This window comes from Antedon bifida, chromosome 4 (assembly GCF_963402885.1).
Source record: "Antedon bifida chromosome 4, ecAntBifi1.1, whole genome shotgun sequence".
NCBI classification, from domain to species: Eukaryota; Metazoa; Echinodermata; class Crinoidea; order Comatulida; family Antedonidae; genus Antedon; species Antedon bifida.
The window spans coordinates 30,538,540-30,556,881 of record NC_136229.1 but is presented as its reverse complement, the minus strand read 5'-3'; the positions used below and the strand labels follow the sequence as shown (position 1 = coordinate 30,556,881).

The 18,342-nt window shown below is 32.2% G+C and overlaps 2 protein-coding genes across 4 annotated transcripts; both read right to left on the bottom strand.

The window, feature by feature from the left end:
* Positions 1-496: 496 nt before the first annotated feature.
* LOC144841550 (adhesion G protein-coupled receptor L1-like) lies at positions 497-12,341 on the bottom strand. The gene is made up of 22 exons (XM_078697944.1): positions 12,293-12,341; positions 11,320-11,558; positions 10,799-10,832; positions 9,801-9,893; positions 9,184-9,479; positions 9,036-9,089; positions 8,713-8,809; positions 8,209-8,322; positions 7,933-7,990; positions 7,677-7,788; positions 7,305-7,357; positions 6,992-7,091; positions 6,662-6,765; positions 6,211-6,313; positions 5,841-5,994; positions 5,485-5,560; positions 5,285-5,351; positions 5,011-5,102; positions 4,423-4,543; positions 4,178-4,219; positions 3,697-3,789; positions 497-3,018 (listed from the first exon to the last, which is right to left on the bottom strand). The coding sequence occupies exons 1-22, from the start codon at positions 12,333-12,335 to the stop codon at positions 2,956-2,958; spliced, it is 2,208 nt and encodes a 735-aa protein (XP_078554070.1). The 5' UTR covers positions 12,336-12,341; the 3' UTR covers positions 497-2,955.
* A 1,674-nt stretch (positions 12,342-14,015) lies between these two features.
* LOC144841566 (CMP-N-acetylneuraminate-poly-alpha-2,8-sialyltransferase-like) lies at positions 14,016-18,107 on the bottom strand. Of its 3 annotated transcripts, XM_078697975.1 has the most exons (6): positions 17,979-18,107; positions 17,240-17,367; positions 16,937-17,092; positions 16,037-16,558; positions 15,592-15,871; positions 14,016-14,182 (listed from the first exon to the last, which is right to left on the bottom strand). In XM_078697975.1, the coding sequence occupies exons 1-5, from the start codon at positions 17,979-17,981 to the stop codon at positions 15,622-15,624; spliced, it is 1,059 nt and encodes a 352-aa protein (XP_078554101.1). In that variant the 5' UTR covers positions 17,982-18,107; the 3' UTR covers positions 14,016-14,182; positions 15,592-15,621. The 3 variants fall into 3 exon arrangements, with proteins under 3 accessions (XP_078554101.1, XP_078554100.1, XP_078554102.1); XM_078697974.1 differs by lacking the exon at positions 14,016-14,182 and having other exon boundaries at positions 14,795-15,871; XM_078697976.1 differs by lacking the exons at positions 14,016-14,182; positions 17,979-18,107 and adding an exon at positions 17,705-17,848 and having other exon boundaries at positions 14,795-15,871.
* Positions 18,108-18,342: the final 235 nt, after the last annotated feature.

Below are 18,342 nucleotides of genomic sequence, written 5' to 3'. Positions count from 1 at the left end.
AATTAGGCCTAACATATTTTTTTTGTATATAAAACCTTAAATTGTACACAGTACATGAAGTTGTAGACGTGACAATAAAGTTTATTTTATCTTATTACTAACGAAATCAAGAAAATGTTTTGGTTTAACTCATTTCTCTAAAGAAAGAACATCATTATTGCATTTTTTTATAAATGCGAATTAATGACATTGACCTAGTGCTGTATGTATTCATTTCTTTCTTTTACGTCAGACGTCCCTGAAGTCAATATATACGGATGTCCGCAATATGATGTTTTGTTGAATTGGCCTTCTTTGGAGTTCAATAAACAAAACATCCCACAGTAGTACAGATACAGCAGATAGAATCACTGTGTTTAAATCTACGGGGCGCCGCCTGGGACATTTATACAAAGACAAAAATAATTGTTTGTTGACAAAATAATATTTTTTTTTTTCAATTCATTACTTTGTCCACATAATATTGATTATATCGTTAGAAAACGTTATGCTGTTAATACAATTGCGTTATAATCTTGTGATCTTTCAATATCAGTTACTTAAATTATACTACTGTACTCTTTGCTATCTTATCGTGCTATACGTCATAGTAAACAAATAATACGCATGATTTCAAAGTTTTGAAGAATTATGGCAGCTAGGTAATAACTGCCTAAACGTAATAGATAAGTTGATTGAGTTTTTTTAAGAGTTGCGATTTTCAATCCTTGTTTTCATTGTCTTCGCTTCACATTTACTTTAAGGCTATCTTTCGACAGTGAATGAAGTTCACATGTAAATATCGGTTACAATTCTAAAGGCAAACTCAGGCAGCGTCGTACGACGAGGCCCGACGAAACGTCTTGACTCGTATGTGCTGTTATGACCACTTTTGGCCTAGGCCGAAATACCTTCTGATTCGTCCACTTGATTCATTTGCATGCGACACCTGACTATTATTGTAACACATAACAGTGCTGTCTGAGATAGCGTCGGGCGTATTTTTTAGGTAGGTCGTCGCGAGAACTTCAAACATGTTTAATTTTCTGCCGACGAGACGACTCATTGGGCATCGTCGTACGACGCTGAGTTGGCCTTAAGTCATCTGGATTTCTGTATTTTTGGCAAAAGTCATACTCGCCTGGCATGTTGTGAGTATTATTAAAGCTAACATCTTCATAATATTGAAATATGATTTCTCGCCCTGATGTCATCTGGTTAAATGGATAGAAGCCGTATAGATACAATTTTTATTTATTCATTAATATCCACAAATCACAGCAAAAACCGAATTGCTTGGGATTTACAAAATACGAGAATAGTTACACAAATCAATAAGCACTTAGTTCTATAAATCCAAAACAATATAAAAGCGATATTTAAAAAAATTGAGATAAGTATAATCTATAACCTACATTGACTACTATACATACAAATCGAGGAAGAGTTATTGCACAATTAAAATTGAGAAAATGTGTACAACAGATATAGAAATAATATTAAAAGAGTGCTGTTGTTGCTTGCTGTTCACGTGTCAACTGTAGCAAAAATTGTGCATGGCGCGATGTCGTATTTCAATATAATTATAGTATTTTAATCATTGCATTGTATTTTACAGATATTATACATTATGTGTAAATGTCAAAACATGTAATATTTAGATAGAATTGAAAAATGGTTAGGTACAAACATCGTAAAATATGTTTTTTTGATAATTTGCAAATTATCTAGGTAAATAAATAGTAACGAGTTCATTTCCTTAACATTTTAAATAATTTTGAATTATTATTTAATTTTTTTAAAGCAGACAAAAAATGTAAAAACTAGCATTTTAGAGAACTTACCTTGATTTTATTTCATTCTCTGTTTTAATATATGCAATATTTTCATTTATCTGTACAGTACAATTTTAAATATACAATATGTATAATGTATCACTAATTATTTTATCAATGGTTCTATTATAGCTCCATCTGTATAGAGTCTACTTACCTTTATGCTAAATATGTATCTATATCGTTTTAAGAATGATTACTAATTAGAATTATTTATACTATTATACATTTAAAATGAGAAGAAATTACAATAAAGGTGGGCGATTCCCACGAAAGATAAAAAAAACCATTTTAAATATAAACTATTGCAAATACAATTTTGGAAGCAGCATGTTCCAAAAATAAAGTACGTAGGCTTACAATGCACCATTGATAAAGAATACATAATTGATAAAAATAGAAAATACAATAATTTTACACAATAATTGTACTTTTTTTGTACTTTTTTTGTAATAGCTTATTTGTGTAATGTATCATTGATATAAAGCCATTGTCACCCACATCATGCTGATTATTTTTTATGGTAATTTGCATTAAACTAAGCATAACAATAAGAATAGAACTATTAATACTACTAATATAATACTTTAATTATTTTCCTTAAAATATATGATTTAGCTATTGTATACTCCTTTACAAATGGAATGTGTTAATAAATTGAATAGGCCTAATGCACATAAAATAAATATAATGAAATGTTTTCATTGCAAAATCAGCACTGTGGTCATGTTACAAGTGTTGTTAAAACAATATAGATTATCTGATAAAACTCCTAGAAAGTAGGGAACCTTTTGTCATTTTCCCCTGACTGTTCCAAGGATTCATTATCCTGGCCTATTATTAGTACTAGTAGAGTTTATCTGCCGTCCGTATACAAATGTAACGAAAATAAACATGTTGGTCAGAGGAAGAAACACATCATTTTAAAGTTGAGTAATATCAATACAAATCAATATAAATATTTCCACGTTTACGGTACTGAAAAGCTTATATTTTTCTAAGGAAGTAAAGCTGTTTAAAAATAGAAAGCTGTGTCTACAAATGTGACAAAATGGCCTAAACTTATCACTGTTTTTTGTATTTATAGAACAGCAAGTGGACATTTGTAGATTGGCGAAATGATATCCAGCTCATTTGCATTTTAATTCCTTTGCTGTGATAAATTATCAACACTTCCAATTTTGTTTAATGTAAGGTTCGAAAGCTGAAAAATAGTATGGTGGATAGGTTAATTTAAGAATTATCCTAACAAAAATACATTTTGACAAGACAATAATATGAAGTATAACGAAAACACGGAACAAAACAATTAAAAATTAAATTAAAATGAGTAGAATTATATATATTAACAAAATAAAGTAATGCAAAAAGAATTAGAAACAAAAGAGAAATCAATTAAAACAATGAAAAAAAATAAATTTGCCATCTCGGAGAGAAAAGACGAGATGGTTATTTCGCAAAAAAAGTAAGATGAAGCATGTTGGATATCTAAAGGAAGAGAATTAAAGGAAGATCATTGGAGCTAAAAGAGTTCCAAGTATAGGGTCTCGGAATAAGTAGATCACCGTTAGTGATCTGCCCTGTGGCCATGCGCCCATTTGAAGTGATCTTCGCCATTCCAAAAAATTGGAACAATCCAATCTGCTAGCCTATGCTAGCAATTCTGTCAAACAAACACGGTCTTTAAACATCATATTTTGCTGCGGCCCTGTATAGGAATTTGCGAATCAATGCTAATATCGCAATATTATGCTACCATATCGTCAGTATTCCTAACTCACTCGTCCAACGATAGTATTTTAAATTCCCCACATCATGATATTCTTTTCTGCATGGCATATCAAATCATAATTTCAAAAACATTTTAGAGCGTTATACAAACCTTTAACTTTGAATCTCCAGAAGGTCGTGTATTCTTTTTATTTGCTTTATTAGTTTCTCGTTTTTCTCGAATTCTATCAATTCCATTACGAACCTGGAATGAATGAGAACATGTGACCATAAACAAATGGAATGAAATGTTTTCGACCGCAGATTTTATGTTAGAATTATTATATTGATCTGGGCCTCCGTGGTTAAATACAGTTAAATTGAGTTGAATTGCGCAGCTACTAAGAAGAAATTTATTTGTTTTATAACATGAACATTGGAGGCGTTCCGCACGCTGGTGGCAAGATTATTAAAGTATGTTTAATTTTAGTATTGATCCAAATCATTCTCTCTCAATTATCAATGACGTAAGAAAACATAGACTCTACTCATTTATGAAATACGGAGATTGACGAAAACTTGAAAATAAAATACATAATTTGTTAAGCTAAATCGTTTTTCTGATAATTAACATATGAGCCTTTTTACAGTACCTCCGAGTTTCGAACACAGTAGAACACGAATACAAACACTCCCTGAAAGAAAAGACGTATTGACAAAGCACGATGAAATAAACAATTTCTTGGCAACTTCCATTGTTTAGGGTGGGGGTTGGGGAATCGTTAAACATCTAAAAACAGGTCTTTAAATGGAAGGGTATTGAAGAATGCTGTTGACAGTCGGCGTCGGCGTTGAGAAACAATAATAAGAGTTTTCATAATGTCATGATAAATTTTACCTGTAGGCAGTTGAGTATTGTAAAGGCATAGATGCCGATTATATGGAGGTTGGCGAACACTCCGATGACCCACGTCGTACCAAGAATGGGAGTCAACACCATTGCTCCCTTTGCCGCCGCTCTAAAATAAAAACAACAAAACATTACAATAATACAATAATACCAATCATCTTAATGAATTCAAATGTACAAAAATGTCAGAATACCAGGGAATGGTTGATCCAGATCAATGTACTTTTATTATTGTAGCCCCAATTGTTCAATTAACCAACAATTGTAACTTTTTATGTCTTGTATGTGTGTTTTTTAATATTGTTATGGACGTTTTAATTGATTGGAACGTGGAACCATGTTTCACCTTTTATATTTTACAGTTTTATGTGACAATAAAGTTTATCTATGTCTATATCTATTAGTTGTATTGGAGGAAAAATTATATTCATTATTGATTCGATGGCATTGTTGGTATTTTCAATCACTTTTAACATTGTTACAGCACTAGCAACAAAGAGAAATGGATAGCGATTATTATAAATTTGAATGTCAATATTCATATTAAATGGCGTATCCTTCATTTTCATTACTTACACTGTCTGTACTTTTTTGTTTTGTTTCGTGTACCCATCGTCAACAGCTTTCACAACAACACACACCACTCTGACCAAGATAAACATGTTTACCTACAAATAAAATATTGAGTAAAGAACATTAGTAAATAAGTAAATAGTTGTATGCAGAACATTTTGCCCAACTGAGATGGGACTAAGATAACAGTGTTCTACTATGTACTAATATGGGTATCGGTGCATGTTCATGTGAGCCTTTACAAAATTCACTCTCGGCAATATGAGTATATACTCACCAGCGTGATAGCTGCCGCTGGACCCAGAAACGCCCAGATCATGTCATTCTTCCACGAAAGCCAACAGCTAAAAAGAAAGTCAGTCAGTCAACTGAATGTGGGGTACTTATTGTTACAATCGTCTGGCAATCGTGACATTCATACAGCTAATATATAAATCTAAAAGTAAGGTTTTGCAATTAGTACTGTAAAGAGTTTACCTTGCTGCGTCTGGCCCTGGTTTGTACCCATTCCACCACAGTGACGCAGTAATGGCAACTACTACAACAGGAGATCCTTTTAAAAATGATAAAATTAAATCAAAATAAATTCTTCCTTTATTATACTTTAGTGCAAACGTCATGTTTTATGTTCCTTTGTCTATGTCTGTATATACGAATAATAAAATATTTTGAACTGAAAGGATGAATATAACCACTGCACTACGACTTATTCGGCTCTTATTACACACATTAATTACACATCCGCAACAAATACATACATTTATTCATCAAATCACAAATAAAATAATGTACAAAGAAAATGATGAGATGATGAAAACAGCAACAATACAAACCCCATGCTGTTGCAACATAGTATCGAAGGTAACTTTTGCCAGATCTAAACACCTTTACAACTAACAGATATAAATGCACCCCTTCCATCAACATCCAACAAAACACTGTGAGCCAGATGTAGTGCATTGCTACTGTAACGCTTTGACACATTACCTGATGCAATGTAAAGGAAATATTCTGTGAAACTTAACGTTCATAAATATTGAAATAACAGTCCATCAATAAAGTTATCGAAATGACTTGAATCAATCAAGCATACGTTAGTCACGTAAATGGGAAGAAACAAAAAAAACGTACTTAGAAAGTGTCTTTTATTTAAGAAATATTTAAGATTGTTCGAAAGGCGTAAATAAATAGAGGCTTACTTACATCATTCTCTTTAGCTAGTGGAGCAACGAGAAAGATGATCTGGGCCAATATTAGAGACACGACAAAATTCTTGTGTATTGTTATACGAGTTGAGTTTAAAGATCTGTAAATAAAAATATAACATTCAGACCAGAGGCTTCTAACATTGTTTTATCATGGTCAACTTTACTGAATCAAATTCATCATTTCCTCTGCACTGGTCCGTAGACATATTGCATTCGTTTTATAACAATTTAATTCCTGACAACAAAACGACATCTTTATTAAGTGTAATACATTCATGTTCATCTTTTTTAAGTTGTCGTCAGCTGCTAGCTAAGCGATTTTTACATGCCCTCAATGTAGTACCTTTAAGAAGACGTTAGCAGACAGTGCTTTTAGAAAGTCAACCATTATTTGTTATAGTGTACTCTGTCTCTTCATGTAAGACATTGAGGTGGTTAGTACTTACGGAATGCAGAATAAGACGGTGATGGTAATGAAGAGAGCAGCCAGTGAGAAAGCACATCCAATATACGTTATTATGTTCAGTGGTACCACATGTTCATCAGGAATCTAGATGTTATTGAAAAGGAGATCAAGTTGAATGTGATATTGTAGCGAACTTTACAAACCTACGGACTTTGATATCAACACAACGACGTTGTTCTCATACGGGTCGTGTATCAGTGCATATAAAATACATCATTTATACACAAATATGGATCTTAAATTAAAATTTAACTGAATACGTAATTGAAATTTCTCGGCTAAACCGCCCTTACGACAACTACGTTCTTACATTTTTGGTAACCAATACTGCATACGAAGTAGTATGATTACATGCACAATTCACTGCTTGTTCGGATTGTTCAGTTTTGCAACCGTATGTTGACCAATCTCTAAAAGATAAAGTTTGTTGAATAGTCTCTTATTTGTGGATGGTTGAGAGGCATTCTTAGCGAAATTCAGAAGCTTAATTCTAGAATTATCCAAACAATTCGTTCTAAACTAAATATAAAACTGCCATGGAATTAAATAGGCTAAACATGGAGTGAGAAATCATGTACTAGTGAGTTTTACTAGGTTATATAATAGGCCTACATTTAACTTACATTTCGTCTTTCTTCCAGAATGCACAAACGTAATTTTCATTTTCACTAATATTCTAGGAAAAAAAGTATACAATTTAAGAACAGCAAAAACAGCCGACAACTTCAGCAGAAAAGCAGTAACTTGATAGCAAATTCAAGTTAGTCCATAATAACCACATTTATCGCAACTTTAGAAGCAAAGAAGCATCATGATGACTAATTCAGACACTATTTCATTGAGACCAACTCGAAAATTATTTAAGCAACAACTATGGCAAACCTAACATAATCAGGCGCAACCATTGTCATAACCAACATCTCGACACCACCCAATTGCCAAAACAAAAAACTACATACACTAACCAAACCCAATAATCCGAAATTCTATTATACCTGTTTTATGTTAAGATTAAATTCTATCTGTGTTGACACCTTAGTTCCATTCACAGAAAAAGAAGCAGCTAACAAATCTGATCCCAGACTCGTATATTCTGTTTTACCAAATCTGTAAAAGAAGTGTTTCGGTAGTCTGACTCTATTTTCAATTTTAAAAGAAATATTTCCTAAAACAGGTTTTGGTTATCGAACTTGACTAAGAATAGTTTTTCGTTTGAATATAGTTTTATGTGGTAAAAGTATTCTTACTTACTGATTAATGTTACTTTCATGTTTAAAGCGTAGAAGCGCAACCACCGAGATGAGATTTTCTGATATTAGATTAGAAAACACATTTTTGGAAATAATTTAAATGTTAAAAATATTTTGTTAAAGGTGAAAATCAATTAAAGTTGTCTTTATAATATTGTTTATCTAATTGTTTTTGTTCCTTTTCGCATTTACTTTTTATATGACATAGGCATAATAATTTTTTATTAAAATCAAGCTCAGACAAGATCAATCAGTAAACTGCGATTCAATGTCTTACCTTTACTTTTATTCATATAAAATTCCGAAAGATTTAGACTAATTTCGTTCTCTTTCTTTGACACATACTCAAAAGCGCCATAGAAGAAGTTAGTAGATCTGTTGATCGAAACCTCTATAAGAACGATATAAATAACACATTTAGAACTAATTTTAAATTAATTCATGTACAAGTTAGTTAAAATGGCTCCAGCATTGGAGAGTAATAGAAAACAATAAAACCAATAAATTCAAAATCAATATACATATACTGACTATACAATTCTTAACTCCAGTGTAAATTTGTTGGTAAACTGTACATTAGTTTTCAGAAAAAGGGTTTTACGGCATGACATACTCTATGATCGTTATTATATTAGTCATTCAATTCAATTATACGGAAATCTTATGTTCACTGAAATAATATATCGCTAGGTTGCGGTTGTTTCTTCTTGAAGTTATATAGAAGATTGTGTCATTGTAGTGTCTGGTGATCAATCATGTAATTATAAAGCTATTGACTCACCAAGAAACTCCAAGTTCAAGTACATGGAATCATTTTTCAAAATTCCGCCTAAGTTTAAAGCATACATTTCACATTGTTCGATGATTTGGTAGATTTCCTGAAAAATATTTTTTCATATTTCTATATATATATATATATTGTTTTGTAACAGGGGGTTTCTACTTATTATAAGCTGTGCTTCAGAGATTTCCCCTTCCTATTCTTTTCTTCTTGAATGGAAATAAAAAAACAAATAAAACAAACAAATAAGACAACTCATTCATTCAAAAATAATCATTATAACAACATTAATTTAATATTTTAATAATTGTGTGCCAACTTACCTCAGAAGAATCTATTGTTTTTGCCATAAAATCATTACATTCTTGAAATACAACCTTAAAAATAATTTTAGACATGAACAGGTACACTTGGTAGGGATGGCCAATTAAACTTTGGTAGCAACTTAATTGATAAACTTTGAAAAATTACCATGGGATCTGGATGTTTTAAAATGTTTATTTTTCCCTTCGAATTAGTGGTGTACAAACCCAGGGATACAGTGGTCGGCATTGCTCCCGTCTCTGACCGTGCTACTGGTACTGGTGTGGCAGTAGTAACTTTATAATTTACAGAAGTTGGTGGCATTGTTGGCCTTGGTTCAGTTGAAGAAGGTCTTGGCTTGGCAGTGGAACTACAGGGCTTAGTAGTAGTTTCCTCACTACTCGAACAATCATCATCATCATCTCGCTTCATTCTTTTCTTCTTCTTGTGTGTAGACCTATTTTCTGAGAAAGGTTATAATTTCAAAAACAAAACATCATTATACAAAATATACTTCGCCTTCATATTTTCTTTCTCAATGGTCAGATGTGCCTCCAAAATAGTACTATCCACATAATGGCACGTCACTATTTTGAAACTTATTTCTGAATTGGTCAAAGAAAGTATCAATCAAATTCAGAAATTTGGTAGGCCTACTTTTATACGGCTAAAAACGCGCTTATGTTGCACTTTTAGCTAGTGTAGGCCTACATGCCTTTTATTATTTTATATTATATTGTACACCTTATTTGTCTATGTACTATTCAGTACAAGTGAATACTTACCCGACCGTTTACATACGACATAAGCTCCTGCACAATTCAACAATTGAGTTTTGTTACTGTAGATGGAAATGCACTTAGGCCTAACAGATGGACCTACAGTATATATAATATAATAATATATGTTATGGTATCAGATTCATTCATTTCATTCATCTTTTTATTTCGGAATACCATGGTGACATAATATATCCAAAGCAAAAGAGAGTTTCTTTTGTTGAATCAAATGATACTAAATGAGCAAAACTTCTAGAATTGTTTTCATCCTAATATTTCTAATTGAATTTTCATTAACTTTATACACAACCTATCCAATTCTAAATGTGTAATGTTATTGATAGTTGTAACATGGTGGGACCAAACCCTATTAGTCACACAGGCTATTCACCCCTTACTCTCCCCGATGCCTACTTAACTTGGAACACTACATTCATGAGATGGGTCTTCCAAGGAAAGTCAATCAGAATGTGGTGCCATTTAATTAGTCATACTTCCTGTCCCCTTAATATAAATAATATGTTTTGTAGCTAAGTTAGTTAGTTCGGGTATTGATTCTTGAGACTATAACATCAGTCAGAATCACTACGTTTCACATTGTTTATTAATCTTACTTTTGATTGAATAAATATTATATTTTGTACATTGAATATTTTGTGCCATCGTTATTGTCTTGGCCCGCGACACGACTACCGTCACAATAGTTTTTATACTAAATTGCGAATATATAAACAAAGTTTTGTATTTATATTTAGTATAATACCGGGAATAATATTCAAAGTATTTAGTGCTTGATCCTCGCCTGGTTAATTTGACAAATTGTACTATAATTCACTGTGGTAACAATTAATACAAATTATGTTTTGCACGTAGACATTTATATTTGGTGTAATTACTATTTTTGGTGTAATTACTATTTGTACAATCAAATAAAATAAAAGAATGTTTCTTGTCTGATAAATCAAAAACAAGTTGAAGCATAGATTTAAACAATTAATACTTACTTGGTTTTACATGAAGCCAGAAATTACAAGGATTCTGTTATAAGAAAAACATTGCTATGATACAGACCTATGTCATATTTTAGAAGCATAATGTGAATGGATTTACAATTGTTTCAAACGTTGATGCATTATTGTAATGAAATGTCACTTAAATACACAGTTCCTATTCAATTTAGGCCTAAACCAAGACGAAAAAAATGTTAGGACTGAGCGATAATCTGGAAGTTGAGGGAAATTTATTGGGAAGCGGGTGGGTAAAAAACATAATAAAATAGAAAAGATGATATAAGAGTCATTGCTCTAGGAAATATTTAAGTGGAATATGCATACATAACGCAGTCATTGAATTAAAAAACAATGATGATGGTAGGCCTAATGACTGCGATGATGATAGTGATGAGGAGGGTGATAGAAATAATGTTCTACCATAATGTTCTAGACCTTAATGAGTAACTACCGACATAATTATGCTATGATGAATGTTAGTTATTGTACTAGGCATATTGTTTCTTATTAAATACCTTTTCTATGCAATTTATCCAGTATTTGTTATTTCCATTTGCATCGCCGTTGACTACTTTCAACATATCCAACAGATGTATGCTGTCCTTAATTACTACCAATTCAGAATATCTAAAATTCCTACTGCATACTAATTGTGCATCTTCTAAGTTTCTGCTTGTTGTATTTACCAGCCTATAACACGTTCCATTATGATGTTTCCATCCTAATGAACACGTCGCACCTACTGGTGTAAAACCTAGATCAACGGATTATCAGTAATTTTATCGTCATTATTATTACTATTATTATGATCATTGATATCTTCATCAACGTTAAACGTTATCGTCAACAACCTCGCCGTCATATATATCTATACCGTAAAAGTTCGAAAAGAATCCAAAAGAAACTATACTGTATTTGGTTTGAAAAAATAATCTCGAAAAGTATCACATCTCGAAATGAAGCCCTTGTGTGCGTGGGCTGCTGTAGCTTGACCTCCAGAACAGAACAGCAAACCTGGAAATAGATCTTTCTAAGAAATGATATTAAACCTGGTTTTGAAAACTTGCGTACAGGTTTGTCAACAATTTCCGGTTTGGAACAGTCTTGTTTTCGGAATTCATGTAATCATGTACGTTTGGAAAGTTTCAAAATATTCATGCCATTAGATCCATATTATTATCTCTAAATCAGAGGTTATGATTATCGTCTTCCGAGATCAAATCACATGCAATATGAATGTGAGTTAGTTAGTTATCTTTACATGTTCAAATACAGGTCGCAGAGAGGTCAAGCTACAGTCGATAGCCCAAACGCACACAATTTACCGCGCATCCACCACAAACTAGATGTATGTTCAGACGGATATGAATTAGCATTTTACCTTTTTAAAGGCATATTGTTTTGTTGTTGATTTAACCACACATTATTATGACTACAATTCCAAGTATTAGTAGAATTTAAGACCTAATTAAGTTTATACAAACTTACCTATCATTATTATTCCAAACATTAGCCTAACCAACGAGGTCATTGCGTTTGTATTCAATGATTCAACAAGTTGTGATCTGCAAACAGAATTATCAAACAGCAAGGTATTACACAATAATATCATCATGATTCGTATTACCGTAACGTACCGTTGAAAATGAAAATTCCCTATTTTGAAGAAATCAAATTTTAAGTAGAATTATTATAGACTGTTAACATTTAGACCATCTGCGTTAACATTAATTATGCTGCTAATTGCGCCTCGTACCCATGATTCTTCTTTCTTGATATTTTCTTCCTCTAAAACCCTTAATGTTGACTGTCAGCCCAATATTTTACTTATTCTTTCTAGACTAATATTTCAAATTGACTTTTAAAATGTTGATGTGTATAATTCTGTATCTTTGATGTATCTTGCTTTTCGGATCTTCCTATTAAAATAATGTCAGACTTACGTTTCTGTGTGTATGCCTACCTAATTAAAGATATGATATAACTAATCCTTAATATCTCGTTCATATGTTTGGCTCCCGCCTCTATATTGAAATACATACTGAACTCATTCTTTCCATAACTTTTCTATATAGTTTTATAATATCTAGGCCTATAGATAGGCCTACAATATTACTAACTGTATGCAAACAAAAACAGTTTATCGGTATACTTTCTCAATAATTCATACTACTTCAGAAACATTGCAGTATTTAAACTAGTTATAATAAGCCTATTATTCATTGAGCAGAAAAAAAACCCCAATACAATTATAACACAATTGACTAGTTATCATTATGTTAAATACTACTATTTTCCATGCCTACTGTTAGAATAAGTTCTAAACTATTGGTACTATTCTAGGTGTATTATACTATACCGGTACACTTTAATAATACATTATTCATACCTTTTATAATATTAATGATAACCTTCTGAGTAGTATAGTGCACTATGGTGAATAGTAAACTGTTCTCCAAATATGTGACTTCACTACAGGTCTAACTAAAGTAATAAGGATATAATATATAAACACAAGTGTTACAATATGTTACATCTCTACGATAGGCTATAATGTTAAGAAACAAAGGAAGCAATAAAGAATTAAGGAAACGAAATCAAATCATAAACACTAAAACTACAGTAAACAACCAGACTACATATTCCTTAAATACCCGGAAAAGTCGGTCACTTGTAACTATTATTTTCAGTTCTTTGTTGAAACTATAATAGCCTACACGTATCTCTCACTTAGCCCAGAGCAGAGATTTTGGTGTGGTGTCCCCGCATATACTTGTATCTAAACATTATTATTCATTTATACATGTTCTAAACCAAATCTGCTGGCTAAATGAGATATTCGTGTAGGTTATTAGTTTCAACAATAATCCCAATTCTGACCGGGTATTTCTTGGGGAATTATATAGGCTGGTAATAAAACTGTACTTAATAAGAAATAACATTGACATTAAATTGAATGCATGAATTGGATAAGAAAATAGACGGATTAAAAAACAAGCAGCCTACTAGTAAATGAAGGAAATCAAAACCGAAATGTATTTCTAACCATATGCTGAGATCAAATTATGTATAGATATAGATAAGCCTATCGATTTTATCTATTTAATGATTCTAGGCCTAATTAATGATTTAGTTAATTTCATTGATCAGATCAGGCCATATAGTTGCTTAACATTAGGCCTAATTGTTATACAACACTCTCTGTCTTACCTTACTTTATTTCGTGAAATGTATTTAAACTTGATATTCCTTAAAAATGATTCTCAATATCAGTTGGTACGCTTGGTTATATGTTATTCGTAACACACGAGATTGATCACACATTTCCTATACTACAGTAGGAGTTTCTTCTGAAAATACTTTGCCGACTGCTACTGACTGAAATAGCAATAACTGAAATATTGATTGAAATAGTAACTAGCTCACTGAATAGCCATAGTTACGACCAATCAGGTCGCTTCTTGCACTTTCGTAAAGTCATTCCTTCCAACAATAACGTCGAAATATCAGAATTAAACAGAGAGTGTATACCTCCGCTTATAGTATAATTTCCCTACATAAGATTACCCCAGACATTTTATTTTTGTTGTGTCTTAGTGCTGAGTGTACTACAGCCTTGTGAATTTGGTTTAATGGTTATGTATCCAGCCATTCGCAGTTTTCTAGTTTCAATTACTGCTGGGATCTTTTTTCATAATCATTTTTATTATTATTTTGTATTATTACTACTAGTTTATATAGGCCTATATATTTTTAACTATGGACCTAAGTTCAACACATGTTCTGATGGAAAATTGCCTGTAGGCGGTCCAGAATTGGGATCCTGATCCGGATTGCCTCGGTGAACACATTATCTATTTGTGGTTTCAATTTGGTAAAGATTGGCAATAACTAACAAATAAACAAACAAACGAAAGCACTCAAGAAACTGAGTGAAGTACATACTTTCAGAATGATATAACTTGAAAAATAATTGTAGGAAATTGTAATAAACAAACAAACAAAGCAAGTACTATACTTGCTTTTATTTATTTATTATATTTTGCCAAGTAACAAACACACGCGATCGCAACTAAATAACATCCTTGCCGGAGGTAATAAAGTGATTTTATCTTAATACCGTATGTAGGCCTAATCAATATGTTTGTTTTAACTACATTTCTGGAAAAAGATGTCATTTTCTAACACTATACAATAAATATTATTTTTTAGGCTTAAAATATAAATGCGAATTAATGATATTGACCTGTTGTATTTTTTTCATTCTTTTTCGTGAATGTGGATGTCCGTATGGAGTTTAATAAACAAAACCATCCTTACTGTTCGGATACAGCAGACAGAATCACTGGTCATAATATGTACGGGGTGCCGTCTGGGACATTTGCAAATTTGTCAAAAAGTTTTTTGTTGACAAAATACATTTAGTCTACATTGTCTACATTGATTTGACGTTAGAAAATTGTTACTGCGGTTTAATCTTGCGATCTTGTAATGTAATTTTTTTATAACTTAAGAAAATCGTATTGTTAAGTTATCGTAGGCTATGTCACAGTAGAAAATAATAATTATAACTTTTGTTTTTGAAGAATGATAGATTGGTAATGAATCAATTGGCGAAAAGTAATGAACATTATGGTGGGTTTTCTTAAGAGTCACGATTCTCAAATATTGTTTTAAAATATGTATAAAATAAATAAAATATACGGTATTTCAAAAAATGTTTGCTTTCATAATTTTGTTGGCTTCTCATTTACTCATTTTAGGTCTACGTCCACAGAAAAACTTACCAAACAGGTTACGTTAAAACAAAATGTTTTTCACCCACAAGTATCAGTTACAATTCTAAGTCCTCCGGCTTTCTCTATTTTTGACAAAATTTTGTACTCGTCTGGCATGTTGTGAGTATTATTAAAGCTAACATCTTCATAATAGTGAAACAAGACTTGTCGGCCTGATGACGTCTGGTTAAATGGATAGAAGCCGTACAGGGACACCCTTTGACAAAACGTAGAAGCCAATGTGTAGAGGAACATTCCAGAAGATGGTATAGAATTCACTTTCCAAAACCTAAAATATTGAAATGTTAACATTAAACAACTCTCCAGAATAATAGAGCAACGCTGCATGTGGCGGCACTATGTTCTTTCTCAGAAGAAGATTTATACCAAGCTAGTTATTGTCATAAAAACTGTAGCCTATTATATAAGATAGACGATTGCAGCATTAACTTACCTTTGTAGTGGTCCTTTCAATTGCCTATTTGGGTATGCTACCACGACATCGCTTTTGAGCTTACGAAAGGCGGACACAACATTCTCATAAACATACGACTGGACACCATGTAGTTTCGAGAACCATATAATAGAGCCATTTATATGTTTTAAGTATCTCTTGACTGAATCATAACAGAAGGTGCCGTTACTACGTAAACACCTGTAGTAGAATTTTGCAACAGCACTATTCATACTAACAAGATTCGTTTGTTTACCAACGTCAATTTCATAATTTTCTATCGGCGCCATGTTTGTTCGTAAGACAAAATCATGTGCATCGATTTCAGTTCCACAATTACTATCTTTTAAGATACCACTATTTCCTACAATTGCACATGTTTCAACTGTTTTCAGGCCCACATCTTCGTTGAGTGTGTACCTGGCGGGAAATGATATTTTATCGTCTGAAATATTTGGAGAGTTTTGAGAAAACACTTGTAACATATTTGTTGTTGACAATCCAGTCAGCTGAAGCTGCATCCTGTGGAGAAAAAAAAGAGAGCATCTTTGTGGCATAGTAAAATGTCTTTTGTAGTTAGGCTGAATTTGACCTTTTAAGATCGTCAAGATTCTCTGTTCTTTGAGTTAAGTCTGAGAAAACAAACAATCCAATTTCAGGTTATGGTTCTCCGTTATTTCATTCAGATTTTAACAAAAGAACCAGTTAAATTGATTGTCTCTGCATGCTACGCAACTATTTTTATTCATTGTGTTCTGTCGCGTCAACATGTAATATGCGTTTACTTTCTTTCATACAAAAGAACCATTTAAATTGATTATCTCTGCATCCTACATACGCAACTATTATTATCATTGTGTTACTGTCGCGTCAACATGCGTTTACTTCTTTTATTCATACCTAATATTTTGGGCCTTAGATACATCAACATCCATAAACATCTTGGTAATATCTGGAGTGTCTATGTGCACTCGTCTATAGGGTTTCCATGTTTGCAATGTGTGTGGTTGAATGGCATCCTTATACCCTTTTTTATTACTGGATAAGCCGTGGAACCTGAACAAAAATCAGAATAAAAATGTAAAGAAAGAAAATGGTACAAGAAAAAAATAATTCTTCCTCGCTCTCAGCTTATTTTCAACTTATATTATATGTGTTTGATGTGGTGGCACTATCGATGAAACACTGGAAAAGCTGACTTACCTGGATTTCCTTATATTAGAACTGTTCAAAAAGCTGTCGATTTTATCAAAAGTCATAAGAACAAAGATTAAAGAGGTACCACCAAAGAAGACGAGAAGCATGGCTAATGTTTTCAGCTTCACCCTTGGCTTTAGAAAGATGAGAAAAAAATAAATTATGTAATCAATACCAATACTATACTAATTCACTTTATTGTGATAGAGTCCAACTGTAGGTTCTTTGGATACATTTTTCGACAAGAGGGAACATTATGATGTTCAGAAAGAGTGTATGGATAGGCTAACGGATAGCTACCATAAATAATTATCTTACGTTTGTCGATGTTACACGCACTTTTAGTTTCAGATTTTGTATGAATGTTTATATGCCATTTCTGGAAATTGTGTAGGTCAATCTAGAATACAATATATACCTGGCATATAGGCCTACCATAGGAATACATTAGGCTACTGAATAACAAATCACCTTTTTCGAGAGGTAGTCATTCTTCACAAATATTTTACCTACAACAACACCGATAATACCACGTGTGGGCGAAGCATAACAATAGTTTCTTTTGTCAGGATATGCTTCAATTGTCGTCAACTATAAAGTGTACAACCCGACATGCAAAAGAAAGTAAACAGCACTGTGGTTTCGGATAAGTTCTCAGATCGAATCTAGAGAATATCTGATCAGACTGCTATATAACTTAGTCAATTTATTGAATCTCATGACGATATCTAAAAAAAATAATTACCATTTCACAACACGATGATTCTAAATAGACTGTGATAACATAGCATTTCTATGATAGGCGTACAACTACGAATGATTAAAATACCACGGACGACGTCATAGTTGAATATACCACCGTTCTGTTTAAATACCATCGATCTCTCCCCTTCTCACAAGATACAAAAAGGAGGGCGCTTTAACTTGTCATCAACATTCAAACTACTATTTTCTAATTTTGATCAGTTTAAATAAAAGAAATATTCCAATAGAAAAGAAATAATTTTTAAACAAAATAGTTATTCAGAATTTATTTAACTTACACATTACGCCGTCTTAAATGATAACTGGGACTATGGTAAAGATTTTTAAAGATGATTTTATCCCCG